The sequence below is a fragment of the Kogia breviceps genome, chromosome 8 (genome assembly GCF_026419965.1).
Source record: "Kogia breviceps isolate mKogBre1 chromosome 8, mKogBre1 haplotype 1, whole genome shotgun sequence".
Classification (NCBI taxonomy): Eukaryota; Metazoa; Chordata; class Mammalia; order Artiodactyla; family Physeteridae; genus Kogia; species Kogia breviceps.
This window is the reverse complement of record NC_081317.1, coordinates 42,585,178-42,597,381: the sequence shown is the minus strand read 5'-3', so window position 1 is coordinate 42,597,381 and position 12,204 is coordinate 42,585,178. Positions and strand designations below refer to the sequence as shown.

The window sequence follows — 12,204 nt, the reverse complement described above, 5'->3', positions numbered from 1 at the left end:
TACACGTGGCAAGGTGAGGCATTCCTTAGGCCTCGGGTGATTTCTGTCCAAATCTTAGCTCTGCCACCCAGCTATCATGGGACCCCCAGCAAGCTGCTCACCTCCGGAAGCCTTCCCTCAGCAGGGATGGTGGGAGTACCCATTGCCTGACTGAGGGGCTGTTAGGGTCAAAATTCAAAGTGAGACCGTGAAAGAGGTTCAGTCCCAAACACACCAAGTTTTATGACCATCAAACACCACAGGGCTTAGAGTAGGTTCTCTGCATTTTTCCTGAAAAGGAACGTCATCCCTGGTCCACCAGGGACAGGAAGCTTTGGGGAGAGGCCCGGGGGAGGGAGCAGAGGGAGAAGGCTGTGCAGGTTCCCAGGGGTCATGACCTGGCCTGGAGGGGAAAGGAGGCTTCAATTCTAAGAGACACAGACCTCTCCAGAGAACCCAGGGCAAGGGGTCCTGAGAGCCAGTGTAAGTAAAAGGGCAGGAGCCATAGGAAGCAACTCCGTGCTCCAAACCCTGACCCTGCGGTGGACCGTGCATGGAGCTGCGTGGTCAGGGAGACGAGTAAGTCAGACCTGAGGGTCTAGTGGCCGCTGGGCGGGGAGAGCACACACACAGGGAGTGATCCCTCCACTCTCCCCGCCTCACTAGAAAGCACAATGTGGCCTGGGACAGCTCGGATGGAGAAGTCGGCTCCATTCCAGGCCTTCACAGAGCTAATAAGGCTGGGGAGGGCCTCCCATAGTGGCCAGAAAGAAAGCAACCAGGGGAGGGAAGGGGAGGCATGCAGGGGGAAGGTGGACAGTGCAGCATAAGCAAAGGTGCACGAGGGCAGCTGGGTGTGTCTCGGGGATGGTGGTGAGTCCAGCGTGGCTGTGGCCTAAAGGTGTGAAGGAGGCCTGAGAGGAGGTGGCCAGAGGTCGGTCAGGATGGGCTGCAGAGGGCCTCCCTCAGATGCCAAGCTCAGGCCTTCAGGCCCTTTAGACCCTCGCCTGTGGATGGCAGGGACATACTGAAGAGTTTAGAGAGGGCATGACACGGCCAGAACTAGAAAAGTTGTAGGCAGCTGAGTGAGATCAGAGGCACCAGGGGATATATATACAAACAGAATCAGAGAGACAGATCCTGGGCACTGCTTCTGGGGCAAAGGGCTGCCATGGTTATTACAAGCCCACCTGGCCAGCTGGGCCTGCATTCCTCACCCGTTTGTTAATTCCCATGGCAGCTAATCCCACAAACATCCTGTATTTCTTATTTAGGGCTAGTGCTGCCAGGGTGACAACCTGCCTTCTCTTTACCTTTGGTGGTTTTATGGTTTCCTTTCCCAATTAAAGTATGAAGAAGTGTAGTGTGCACCCCACTTCCCATCTGCTATGACGTCTTGATGTCCTCCTCCGCACCAAGGTCCCAGTGCTGGGCCTTGGGCAGGACTCCTGTGCCTCAGAGAAGCACCCTTGGCTCTGAGAGTCTGGACCTGCCAGAACCCTAATGGGATGTTCAGATGCCGGCCGGCTAGGGCAGGAAGAGAATTGGACACTGAGAACCGACAGCAACGCTGCTGCTTCTCCAGGTTTACTCAACCTGTAAAGCATACCACCCACCTCTACCCCGCTTATTGTGAGCTGGAAGTTGTTACAGTGATTGGAGGGGACTAAACCAAATGAAAGTGGTTAATAGCTTAGTATGGACAGGGTAGGAGCCACAAAAGCCCATGAAAGCTCACCCCTGTGTGTGGAGCTTGAGACACAACCCTTCTCTGAAGAAGCTGGTGGGCTTGCCGTGGTCCCTAAGTCCACTATCTGACCCCACGGGGGCCACACAAGTGGGAGGGAGGGTCTCAATGCTGGTATTGAGTGGGAGTGAAGCAGGAGGCGGGGAGAGAGCAGTAAAGAGTTTATCACCACAGTCCTGGGCAGAGAAAACAGGCAGGAAGAAGGGGACGGGATGGGGCAGGGGGGAGAAGGAACTCAAATCAGCTAATGTTTACCGAGTGTTCACTGTGTGCCAGGTGCGTCACAGCCCTGTGTGCTAAGAACTAAAACTTTGCCCTCCCACTACTGAGGAAACCGAGGTGTGAAGGACTCAAGCCCAAGGTCACTGAGCTGGCAAGTAGCAGAGCTGGAACCCAGGCAGCCTGAGCCTGGAGCTCACTCCCAGCCCTGCACACCCAGCTTTGAGAAGGGGGGACTAAATGGCCTTGAGGAGGGAGTTAGTGCTGATGCACTGAGAGGGCACTAGGAGACGGGGACTGGGCTCTGAGTTGCAGCCCTACTGTGGCTTATGTGGCTTCCTACCAGTCACTTCCCCTCTCTGAGCCTCAGTTTCCTCACCTGCAAAACAGAACAGTTTTCACACTATCTGGCCTCAGGGGTACACATGAATCCTAGCAAAGACTGAAAGGGAAGTCAGGGGACAAAGATGGGGACATGGCCCCCACTTCAAGTAGAATAGCACCATTGTGACCCACTGTGGATGGGGGCTGTGGAGGATTTTAAAGTGGCAGGAAGAGGTTTTGTTCTTAAAAACCTGTCTGAGAACCCCTGGACTAGAGATCTCAGGGCCCCCTCCTATTTTAAGCACTTTCTCATCTTAAACGGGGTATGTGTTGGGGGTGGTGGTGAATGAAGCATCAAAATGACAGCAGGGTGTCTGAGACAGGAAGACGCTGAGAGGCCTATTTGCTCAACAAATGGTACATAAAGCCCAAGCCAGATGCTATGAACTCCCTTTCCCTTACTATAACAGTAAAACAGAGAACACAGGAAGGTCCTAATTTGTAGGCGGGGGCATGCTCCAAATGTTTCCCCTCCCACCTCTTTCTTTTCAAGGCTTAGGTTTCCTATCATCACTTTATTATGGGTTCTTTATAGATACCATACAAGATATTCTTCACTGGAAAGGTAGAGCAGACTTCAAGTTTCTTTATGACTTGGTTACCTGGAAGTCAGATCATATTTTCCCAAAGAAATAATCAGGGCAGAGCTGGAGCAGAAGAAATTAGATTAACTGGGGGAGAGGGAGATAAAGAGGAAATTATTCACCGAAGGTGCAAAGTTAACCTTTGGAAGAGAAGGAAAAGATGAAGAAGCAAAATGATACGCACTGGAGCAGGGGTAGGGGGGATGGGGTGGGGGAGAGATGACGACACTGACAAGACTAGAGGAAAAAAAGACGTAAATGTTACAATGCTTGGTGTCAGCTTATTTCTCTTGTAAAAATAAAATAGAGTGTGTGTGTGTGTGTGTGTGTGTGTGTGTGTGTGTGTGTGTGTAAATAATAATAATAAAGTTAGATGTTGACAAAACTAAATTCTTTTGTTAGGGACGCATGCAGGTTAAAGGAAATGATTGTCAAGAAGTGAGGATGGGGCTTCCCTGGTGGCGCAGTGGTTGAGAGTCCACCTGCCGATGCAGGGGACACGGGTTCGTGCCCCGGTCCAGGAAAATCCCACATGCCGCGGAGCAGCTGGGCCCGTAAGCCATGACCGCTGAGCCTGTGTGTCCAGAGCCCGTGCTCCACAACAGGAGAGGCCACAACAGTGAGAGGCCCGTGTACCGCAAAAAAAAAAAAAAAAAAAAAAAGAAGTGAGGATGGTGTTTAACCAGGAAGAGGGAAGGAGCTTGTGACGAGAAAAGGATACGGGAGGTTTTTGACATGCTGACAAGTATCAATACTTTCAGATTAGAGCAGTGGTTATGTAAGTATTCTCTTTTTATTTGTTACATGGACAGTTTTGTTCTGTGCACTTCTCAGTAGGCATATCATATTTTACAATTAAAAACCTGCGTAAAGAAGAAAAAAAAAGACGTAAATGTTTGAAAAACGAAAAATAAAATACTTCCGATGCTGAGACACATGTGGGAAAAGATAGGAATTGGGGGTGTTTCTCAGTATCCTAGGGAAAGTAAGGAGGTGGGAGGGGAGGAGGTGTTAATGTAGGCCTGCTTTCCCCAACGTTCAATTCACGGAACACTCTTCGCTTGAGATGGTTCTTGGAAAATGGCTCTCCAGTCAGATGAGCTCAGGAAACACTATGTGCGGAGTCCTTCTGGAGGCTGTAATGCACACCAGTACACTGAAGGCTCTGCAGGAATGAAACCTGCTTCATGTTGTTCAGTCCAGCATTCCTCAGATGCATCTGGCCTCAGATCTCCATTTCGGAAAGCACACTTTGGAAGAAGCCCCATCTTAGGCAGTGTCCAGTGTTAGCCGGCACAGCGGGGCCACTGGTCCAAGCTGGCTCGCTTAGTTGTTCTGCCAGCTTGGACTGGGGCAGGCAGGAGGAAATAGCTGGTATAGGACATTTGGAAATCTGTCATTGGAAATGTGGGGAATATCTATATAAACATGTCATAGGAATTTAAGATAGTGGCTAAATTTCACTGGTCCAATATTTGTTTTGACTTTATAATTGAAGGGAAATCTCACATTCACCTAAAATACAAGCTTCCTATACATTCGCATTCTCCCCCTGGGCACCCACATCAAGTCTTCCTTGACCACAGACACCTAAATTCAAAAACTTGGCATCATCACTAACTGTCTTTTACCCTCTTTACCCAAGTATATACTTTAATCTAGTTTATATGCCATCCAGACCACAGCTGTCTCTCCTCTGCTCAGGCAGATTTGTGGGAGGCCACCAGATGCCTTGATGAATAAGATCTGACACGGTGTCTACAGTGTATCATTCATCTACTGGTAAAACAACTGTCAAAGAGGGAAAGGAGATGCAGCTGGCGTGGCCTGTTCCTAGTAATCCCTGCTGGTTCCTGGTGATGGTGGCTTCCTCTTCCAGGCGCTCACTGCCATTGCTTTAATAATGGGCTCCTGAGTCTCGTCATGGTCAACACGTGCTCACTGGCATCAGACAAGTGTTCCTTGATGGCAGGGTTTTTCTTAAGCAAGTCTTCTGGTCCAAGGAAGGCCCACAAAGTCCCTCAACTTTGATGGAAGCTGTCAACTGCTAGTAATCTTACTACTCAAACTAACTTACTACAAGCGGACCCAGAGTTTATCTTGAAATGAAATGGACACCGGACCTTTTAGAAATGGAAATGCATCCTGTCTCTTCAGATGAATTTCAAGGGAATTTGGTATATAGATAAGTTAGATGTGTTATTCCAGCTGGGAGGTTATAGTGCAAAGATAGGAATTTAGGTAATCAGGATAAACTTGAAATACCAAAGTTATACTCTTGGGAAAAAACAACAACAACACTGTATGGCATTTAGCTCATCTGCCCCAAGATAAGGAGTGGGGTGGTGGTGGTAGCGGAGTTGCAAAACAAAATGCCAGATGTCTAAAAAATCACTTCCATTCCTTCACCCCTCATTACTCACATATTTGAGTACACAAGCACGCACACAAGTGCACGCACACGCGTGCGCACACACACATGCACGCACAGCTTGCACACACGTGTACACTCCTTCCCTCCCGCCCTCCATCTTCCCAGACCTCACCTGGTTGATAACATAGACGCCATAGTCCAACTGCTGATGCTGTAGGATTGGGTGCAAATAATACAGCCAGTACTTGAGGTGTTCCTGCCGGTTGCGGAAAGGAATGATGATGGCCACCTTGTGAGGAGAGATGCAGTCCTCGGGGGTATAGCGACCACCCACCTTCACCTTCGGGTTCCGTTCCTCCACCAGCTTCAGGTCCACAGGTATGTTAAACTCAATCAGCATGGGGCCGACTAGAAAGGTGGAGGGAAGGAGAAGATATCAGGCCACAGGACTCTGCAGGTGGCCAGGCCGCTACCGCTGGAAGCATCTCCTCCTGGGAGGCAGTGTGGCTGTGGAAAAGGCACTCAGGCCCAGCACTGGGTACCATGTCCAGAACTAGCGTGACTGACCATCCCAGGAAACCCTTCAGTATCAGGCAAACCCAGACAGCTGGTCACCCTCTGAAGCACTTCACCTTCCTAGGACCCACTCCTCTCAGACTCTATGTTGCTCAACTGAAAAATGGAAATGGAGTAATTCCTGCTCAGACTTCCTGACAAGCTGTTGTAAGGATCAGAGAGCATGGCTGAGAAAGCACTTACTCAGAAATCCTGAGGTTGAAACTCTGCCACCTCCCAGCTGTGTGGCCTTGGACAAATGACTTACATCATCTCTCTGAACCTAACCTAGTCGGGGGGAAAGTGGGCGTGTGTGTTGGGGAGGTCCCCGTGGAGGAAATGAGCCTGAAATTACAAGGTGGCAGAGAGTGGCATGAGTAACCCATGTCTCAGGAACGGAAGTGATGCACAGATGAAACAAACTCGACGGGGAGGGACTGGAGGAACCACGGGGAAGCAGAGAGAAGAAACAAACATCAAAGAAGAATGCTTAGAATAAGCAGGGGATGAAGAAGGGAGGAAAAGTCAGGGGCAACTCCAAAGTTTCTGGCCTAGAAGAACATGGCTCCAAATGAGAGAGCTAAGTTAGTTAAGAGAGCTCTGGGCTCAGAAGACACACTGATGAGACGTGGATGGTGGCTTGTGAGGTAGCGGCAGGTTAGGAGTAGAGGAAAAGGCAAGGGTGAAGATCCAGATACAGGCAGGAAAGTCCCCGTCTCCTAAGTAGAAACAGGTGGAGCTGAGAGAGGACCTCACTCCTCCAAGTCTGACGACCACCCCTGCCACAGCACACATGGGGAGGGTAGGAGAAAGAGGACTAGCCCAGCGACACACAGGGAACACTTGAACCCAGTATTCCCTGTAGGCCAGACTTTCTCAAAGTGGGTTCCAGGAAACACTAGTCCCAGTGAGATGCTCAATGGAAGAACACGTCCCCTGGTCAAATAAGTCTGGGAACGCTGCATACTAAATCTTGCTTCTGGAAAGTCATAATGCATACCAAAAGCTCTGAGAAGCTGTGCAGTCAAGAAGTTCACTTTATCTATCCCACCATTTTCTAAACTTATTTGGCCACAGAATCATTTTATCAGGGAATGTACTTGAGGAACCGTTACTCTAGCATAAACAGCTTTACCCATGGAGTAAACTATCCACAGAAACAAAGGAAGGAACCTAAACACTGCAGAACAGAAGCCACACCCAGACCACAAACTCAGAGCGAGTTCACCTGAAACGTGCTGCTGAGAACCACCCAGGGTCCAGTGTGCAGCCCTCTGTCGCCTGGTTTGTTTGTCAATAGTATGTAGCTCTCCAAGCACCTCTTGTCTTCAGGGATCACTCACCCTCCCGAAATGAGGCAGCCCGAGAAAAGGAAGCTGTGACTCTCACTCCTCTTGCCTGTCAGCAGGTATGGACCTGCATCTCCTCCTCCTCTCCCCTCTCCTGGATCCCCAGGACTCCTCACACCTTCCCTCCCTCTGACGCTGACCCAGTTCTATCATCTAATAACTAATGGAGGCACCGGCTCCCATTACTTCATTTTCTTCTGAGACACAGCTCTGATCCTATCACTTTCCTGCTAAAACCCTCCGATGGCTCTAAGGCTATAAGCCTTGGACAAGGTAGGGCTAAGCCTCTTAGCTTGGCAACAAGGCCCTTCGGTCTCAGCTCTACCCCCCTCCCCGTTCCTATAAACTGTGCCTATGCCCACACTTTTCCCCTTTGCCAGAAACGCTCTTCCCTCTTTCCTCTAACGTCATTGAGCGACTAGGATCTTAAAATTGAAGCCCCAGTCTGGCCTTGTCCCTTTGCTCTCCTCATTCCCACAGAGCTCAGACGGCAGACCCCGTGCGGCAGGAAGGGGGTCTTCAGGGATCAGAAGCCCTAGTCTCTGCCTGGCCGTGCACCTCAGTCTCTGGAGGAACAGAGGCCTCACAGATCCCTCACATGACTGCCTGCTGACCCAGCTCCAACCTCCCAGGGTGCCCTCAGGTGAGTAGGTACTATGTCCCAGAACTAAGTAAGGGGTCGGCCTGGCCATTGTCTCTACAGAAAAATGTGAGGAGTGTGAACACATTCTATCATCAGAATCATGTGAAGTAATCAGTAAAACTATGGAATCTCAGGTCTCTCCCCTAGAGAACCTGACTCGGTAGATCTTGGGAAGGACCCACATAAATAACAAGGGATTGTTACTGGGCAAGACAGGCAGAGGGGAGCCGGACCACCCACCTTCACAAGCCTTGGGGCTTTCATGGAGGTAGCTCTTTCCCACAGGGTCCAGCAGGCCTGGGTTGCTCTGCTCCCCAGCCCTGGGCAAAGCCTTCTGGGAGACCCTGCTGCACAGGGCACTTGTGAAAAACATGAAAAGAAGATCTGTCTTTGGGCTCTTCTCACTTCAGAAGGCCCCACGACATCTGCACCCCATCCCCAGCCTGCTCCACCTTTGGTTCTGAAGACGCTGCTAAACATAACTCCATTTTGGGGAACCCAAGAGGCATCTGGACTGTCACACTACCAAACTTCTCACAACTTCTGAAACCAACCCAGAAAACAGGAATTCACACTTGGTCTGCCCACCCTCCCTGGAGCAGACACCTGCAGGCTAGAAGCGTCTTAATTTCACCCCTTCGGCAGTTCCAGAAAGATGGTCCTGAGGTAGAGCTTCCCGGTCAGGAGAAAGGCTGCCTTCGTCCTAGTTCAGCTCTACAAGTGACTTGGGTGATCTCTGGGCGACTACCAGCCACTCTCAGGATACTGGCTTCCATTTGTAAACTACAGGAATTGGAACTCACAGGAACACTTATTTAACCTCACCACCACCACCACCACCTATGGCCAATCCGCTTCTGCTCCAGAGTTCCTTCAGCAACTGATAACACTGTCTACCTAATTATAGGAGCTGATAAACCTGGGTGGTCCATCTTCCATCCCCCTCCTCTTCCTTCAGCCCCCACATAGGGGTTAACAGCATGTGACCGTCCATCCACGGGAGCCTACTCAACCATCAAGCCAGAGTCTTTTCTGAAGAGTTTGTTGAACGTAAACGTTTTCTGTGGAGTGTCAAGGCCACTTTCAATTCGTTTCAATCAATACTTTCTGGACACCTACTGTGTGCCAGGTCAGGGAGGTGGGAGGTGATGGGATGGACAGGACAGTTCCTGACTTCAAGGAGCCCCCTGCTGAGCGTGGCAGGACCCACGTGAAAACTACCCTGGTTCAAGGCGTCCGAGGGACTTACTGCCCCAGTGGCTCCATGCAGAGCTTGATCACCGAACAGCCTCTTTCTCACTCCCCTACTCCTCCCCGTGCCCTCTCACAACCCTGCCCTGTCTCCCACACATCTAGAGCACCCTGACCCCCATCTTGCCCTTCTTGCCCAATCTGGCAATTCTTTTCCCTGCCTTCTCTCCTTGAAGCTGCCACCGCTCTGAGAACCTCCCCGCAGTTCACACCCCTGAGACGGGTCAGTGCTTGGCAGCTGTGGTGGCTCCAGACCCGGAGCTGAATGCTTTCCTGGGGCCGGCGCTAGCCGGGAGGCCTCCCTGCATGCCCGGCACACCTCCTGCCATGCGGCAGGGGACGACCTTTGTGGCACACCTGGCTTTGCCCTAATTAGAAAGGCCAAAGAGCTCAGACTCTAAGAGGGCACTGAACAGCTCTGCCTAGAACCACAAAGACCTGCCAGCAGGTCTCAGAGCCACCGCGGGGGTCTCGGGAGAGGCGTGGGGGAGGAAGCGGAGGGCTGAGGCTTCCTGACGGTCCTCGGGCTGAGCCGAGGCCCCCTTGCTGTGCAGCGCGTGGCGCGTGCTACCACAAGCCCTCGGCCCTGCTGGGCCGGCTTGTGTGTTTTCTTGGCTCTAAGAGCTGGGAAGCAGGGTTACGTAAGCAGATGAGCAGATGTGAGCCTGTCCTCGGCTCCCCCCACTAAAGCCCTGCCACGTGGGCCTCTCAGCTGGGAGTCTAGGTCACAGCCTTGCATGTAAGTCGCTCAATAACTTCAGTGTGTGAACTCAACTCAGACAGATTCCACTGCTCCCTAGCCCAGCACGGCAAACCCAAACACACATATGCCCCTCCATCAAAAGCCCTGTGAATCCAGAGCCAGCCCAACACAGACTCCCCGCTTCACTTCCATGCTGGCTGAACCACTCGTTCATTCCTCTAGCCTCAGCCAAAGAGGCTGGAACATCTAGCCACTGCTTCCCAACTGACCAGCCAATGGGTCAAGACAGTCCTTGGCCTGATGTGGAGTGGTGACAATGTTTCATGAGCCTGAGACAAAATGGTCAAAGATAATGTAAGTGGCTCCTTCATTCAGCTCAATGTAATCAATATATCAGAATGCTCATTCTTCCAAGATGAAGTGCTTCTTACTCTTTAAATGTTAAAATCCCCTTTCTTTTATGAAATGATCACAGTGGATTTTGATGCTGGATTTATCTTTTTAAATTTAATTTTTTTAAAAACCCTTACTTGCAGCCATGGGTCAGGCCTCCAAGTTTTAAAAAAAAATTTTTCTTGAGCAATGAAATTCACTGATTTGGGAACTAGACAATGCCCAGAGCTTTGTGGTTCAACAAGCTGAGATGCTGGAATCTCTTCCTTGGTCAAGCCTCAGACCTCACAGTACGGCATAGCCCCGCTTCAAGCCATCCCTCCCACTACCCAACCCTCAGCCCACTACAGTGTTGTTCCTCAGGCTCTTGTGGGTGAGCCATTTTTCTCTGCACCAGTCTTCTGGCGGTCAGATGTATGCTGGAAGCCAAGCCAGGCACTACTAAATCCCCAGGCTTGGGAATGACAGTTGTCTGCAGTGGTCCCACCAACTCATGATGCCCCTTGTAACCCCTTACACTAAAAATGAGAAGCACCATCTACTGCATGGGGCTCATCCCAAATCTTCTCCCCAGTCCTTCAGGGAAGAGAAGCTCTCCAGAAGTCTCCAAGGACTTCCTTATTACCAATCCAACAGCTGCCTGGCCTCAGCTCAAACAACACCTCCCCTAGAAAGCCTTCTCAGACTACTCCAGGTTGGTTCTTACTCTTCCTCCGCCTTCTTTAAGCACTCATAGCACCACATCCATTCAACCATGCACCTGGTTAGCACACACCACATGCCAGTTGGTGCCAGGCATGCAGTAGTGGGCTGGGTTAAGAAGAGGTCTTTGCCCTTGGCAGGCGGGAGACCAGCAAAGCAAACAATGATGGTGAGGGTGACAGTGGTGCGAACAGCTGAAATGGCATAAAGGAAGGGGAGTCAACTCCAGGGCCAGGGAACAGAGTCAATAAAAGCTTTGCAGAGAAGCAGCTGACTCCACTGGGCCCCTCAGCTCCTCTCTGGGAGAAGAGTTGTGAGTGTGCACTTGGCTGCCATGGACACGGAGTACACCAACAAATCTGAGCTGAGTGAATGGTGCACAGCTATTCTCCCTGCCACCAACGCAAGCAACCAAGAGGATTTCAATAAACCTTGAGAAAACCTGATGGAGGAGCACGGGACAGAGAGCCACCAGATGGGACTGCTCAAGGCTCACGTTAACCATGTCTTATTGGGTTTTAAAATCTAAATCACAAAGGCTTCAAAAGTACTGGAAATGATTTATTTCTTAAACCAGATGTTCAGAGTATTTTTCTTTATACCTTCGGTATATCTTTAAAATTGAACAATAAATATTTAAAAATATAACCCAAGGACAACAATTGTGACCCCTCCTTCATCCCTTTCTCAATAAAGAAACATCTTCCAAAATAAAGACTTCAAAACATACAACTCCATGACCAGAAAACAGGAATAATCTATTCCAAAGGCTGACTTGATATGTCTTGGGCACAGTGCGTGCAGAATATAATTTCAACATCCACTGTTCTTTCTGCCAACTCACCATCCAAGCCATGATTAGAGCCTGGGAGGAAAAACACTTTTTCAACAGGAAGCAGAGCACATTTGTGGTCTCAGAACCCTGCATTTGGGGGCACAGAGAAAAACAATGTATTTGCTCAAAAAATAAAAGAGCCTGCCAGAGGAAGTCTGCAGAGCAGAGCCCAGGTGGCCAAGGGGAAGCTGGACCAATCGGGCATTAGTGGGGCCAGCTGCTCCTCTGTCCATCTCAGTGCCGAGGAGCGGCCCTGCCGTGTGCCTGAGCTGCCACACTATGTAGGTCTTCCAAAATATGACCTGCAAGTGACCTGGCGAGGAATGAACCTCAGTGGAACCGCCTTTTCTTGTGCACTGCTCTCGCTCCCATTAAATTCTCACCCAGCCTTCAAACAAGGGCCAAGCACCCTCACTCGTTTTACTGCATTTGCTTTCAAGATACTGTTGAGGCTTCCATCTATTGCAGAGGTTCTCAGATTGTGGA

General features: G+C 50.4%; 1 protein-coding gene across 6 annotated transcripts in view; it reads right to left on the bottom strand.

Annotated features, from left to right (window-relative positions):
- Positions 1–12,204, bottom strand: part of B4GALT1 (beta-1,4-galactosyltransferase 1) — a 49,803-nt gene that overhangs the window by 18,172 nt on the left and 19,427 nt on the right. For 4 of the 6 annotated variants that reach the window (XR_010841954.1, XM_059072790.2, XM_059072789.2 and 1 more), the window contains exon 2: positions 5,460–5,695. Coding sequence is in view for 5 of the 6 variants with exons in the window: in XM_059072790.2 (XP_058928773.1) it covers positions 5,460–5,695 (236 nt within the window). In the remaining variant the exon portion in view is untranslated. Of the gene's footprint in view, positions 1–3,698; positions 3,777–5,459; positions 5,696–12,204 lie in introns of those variants that run through there. The other 2 variants (XM_067041367.1, XM_059072795.2) reach the window with 2 other exon arrangements.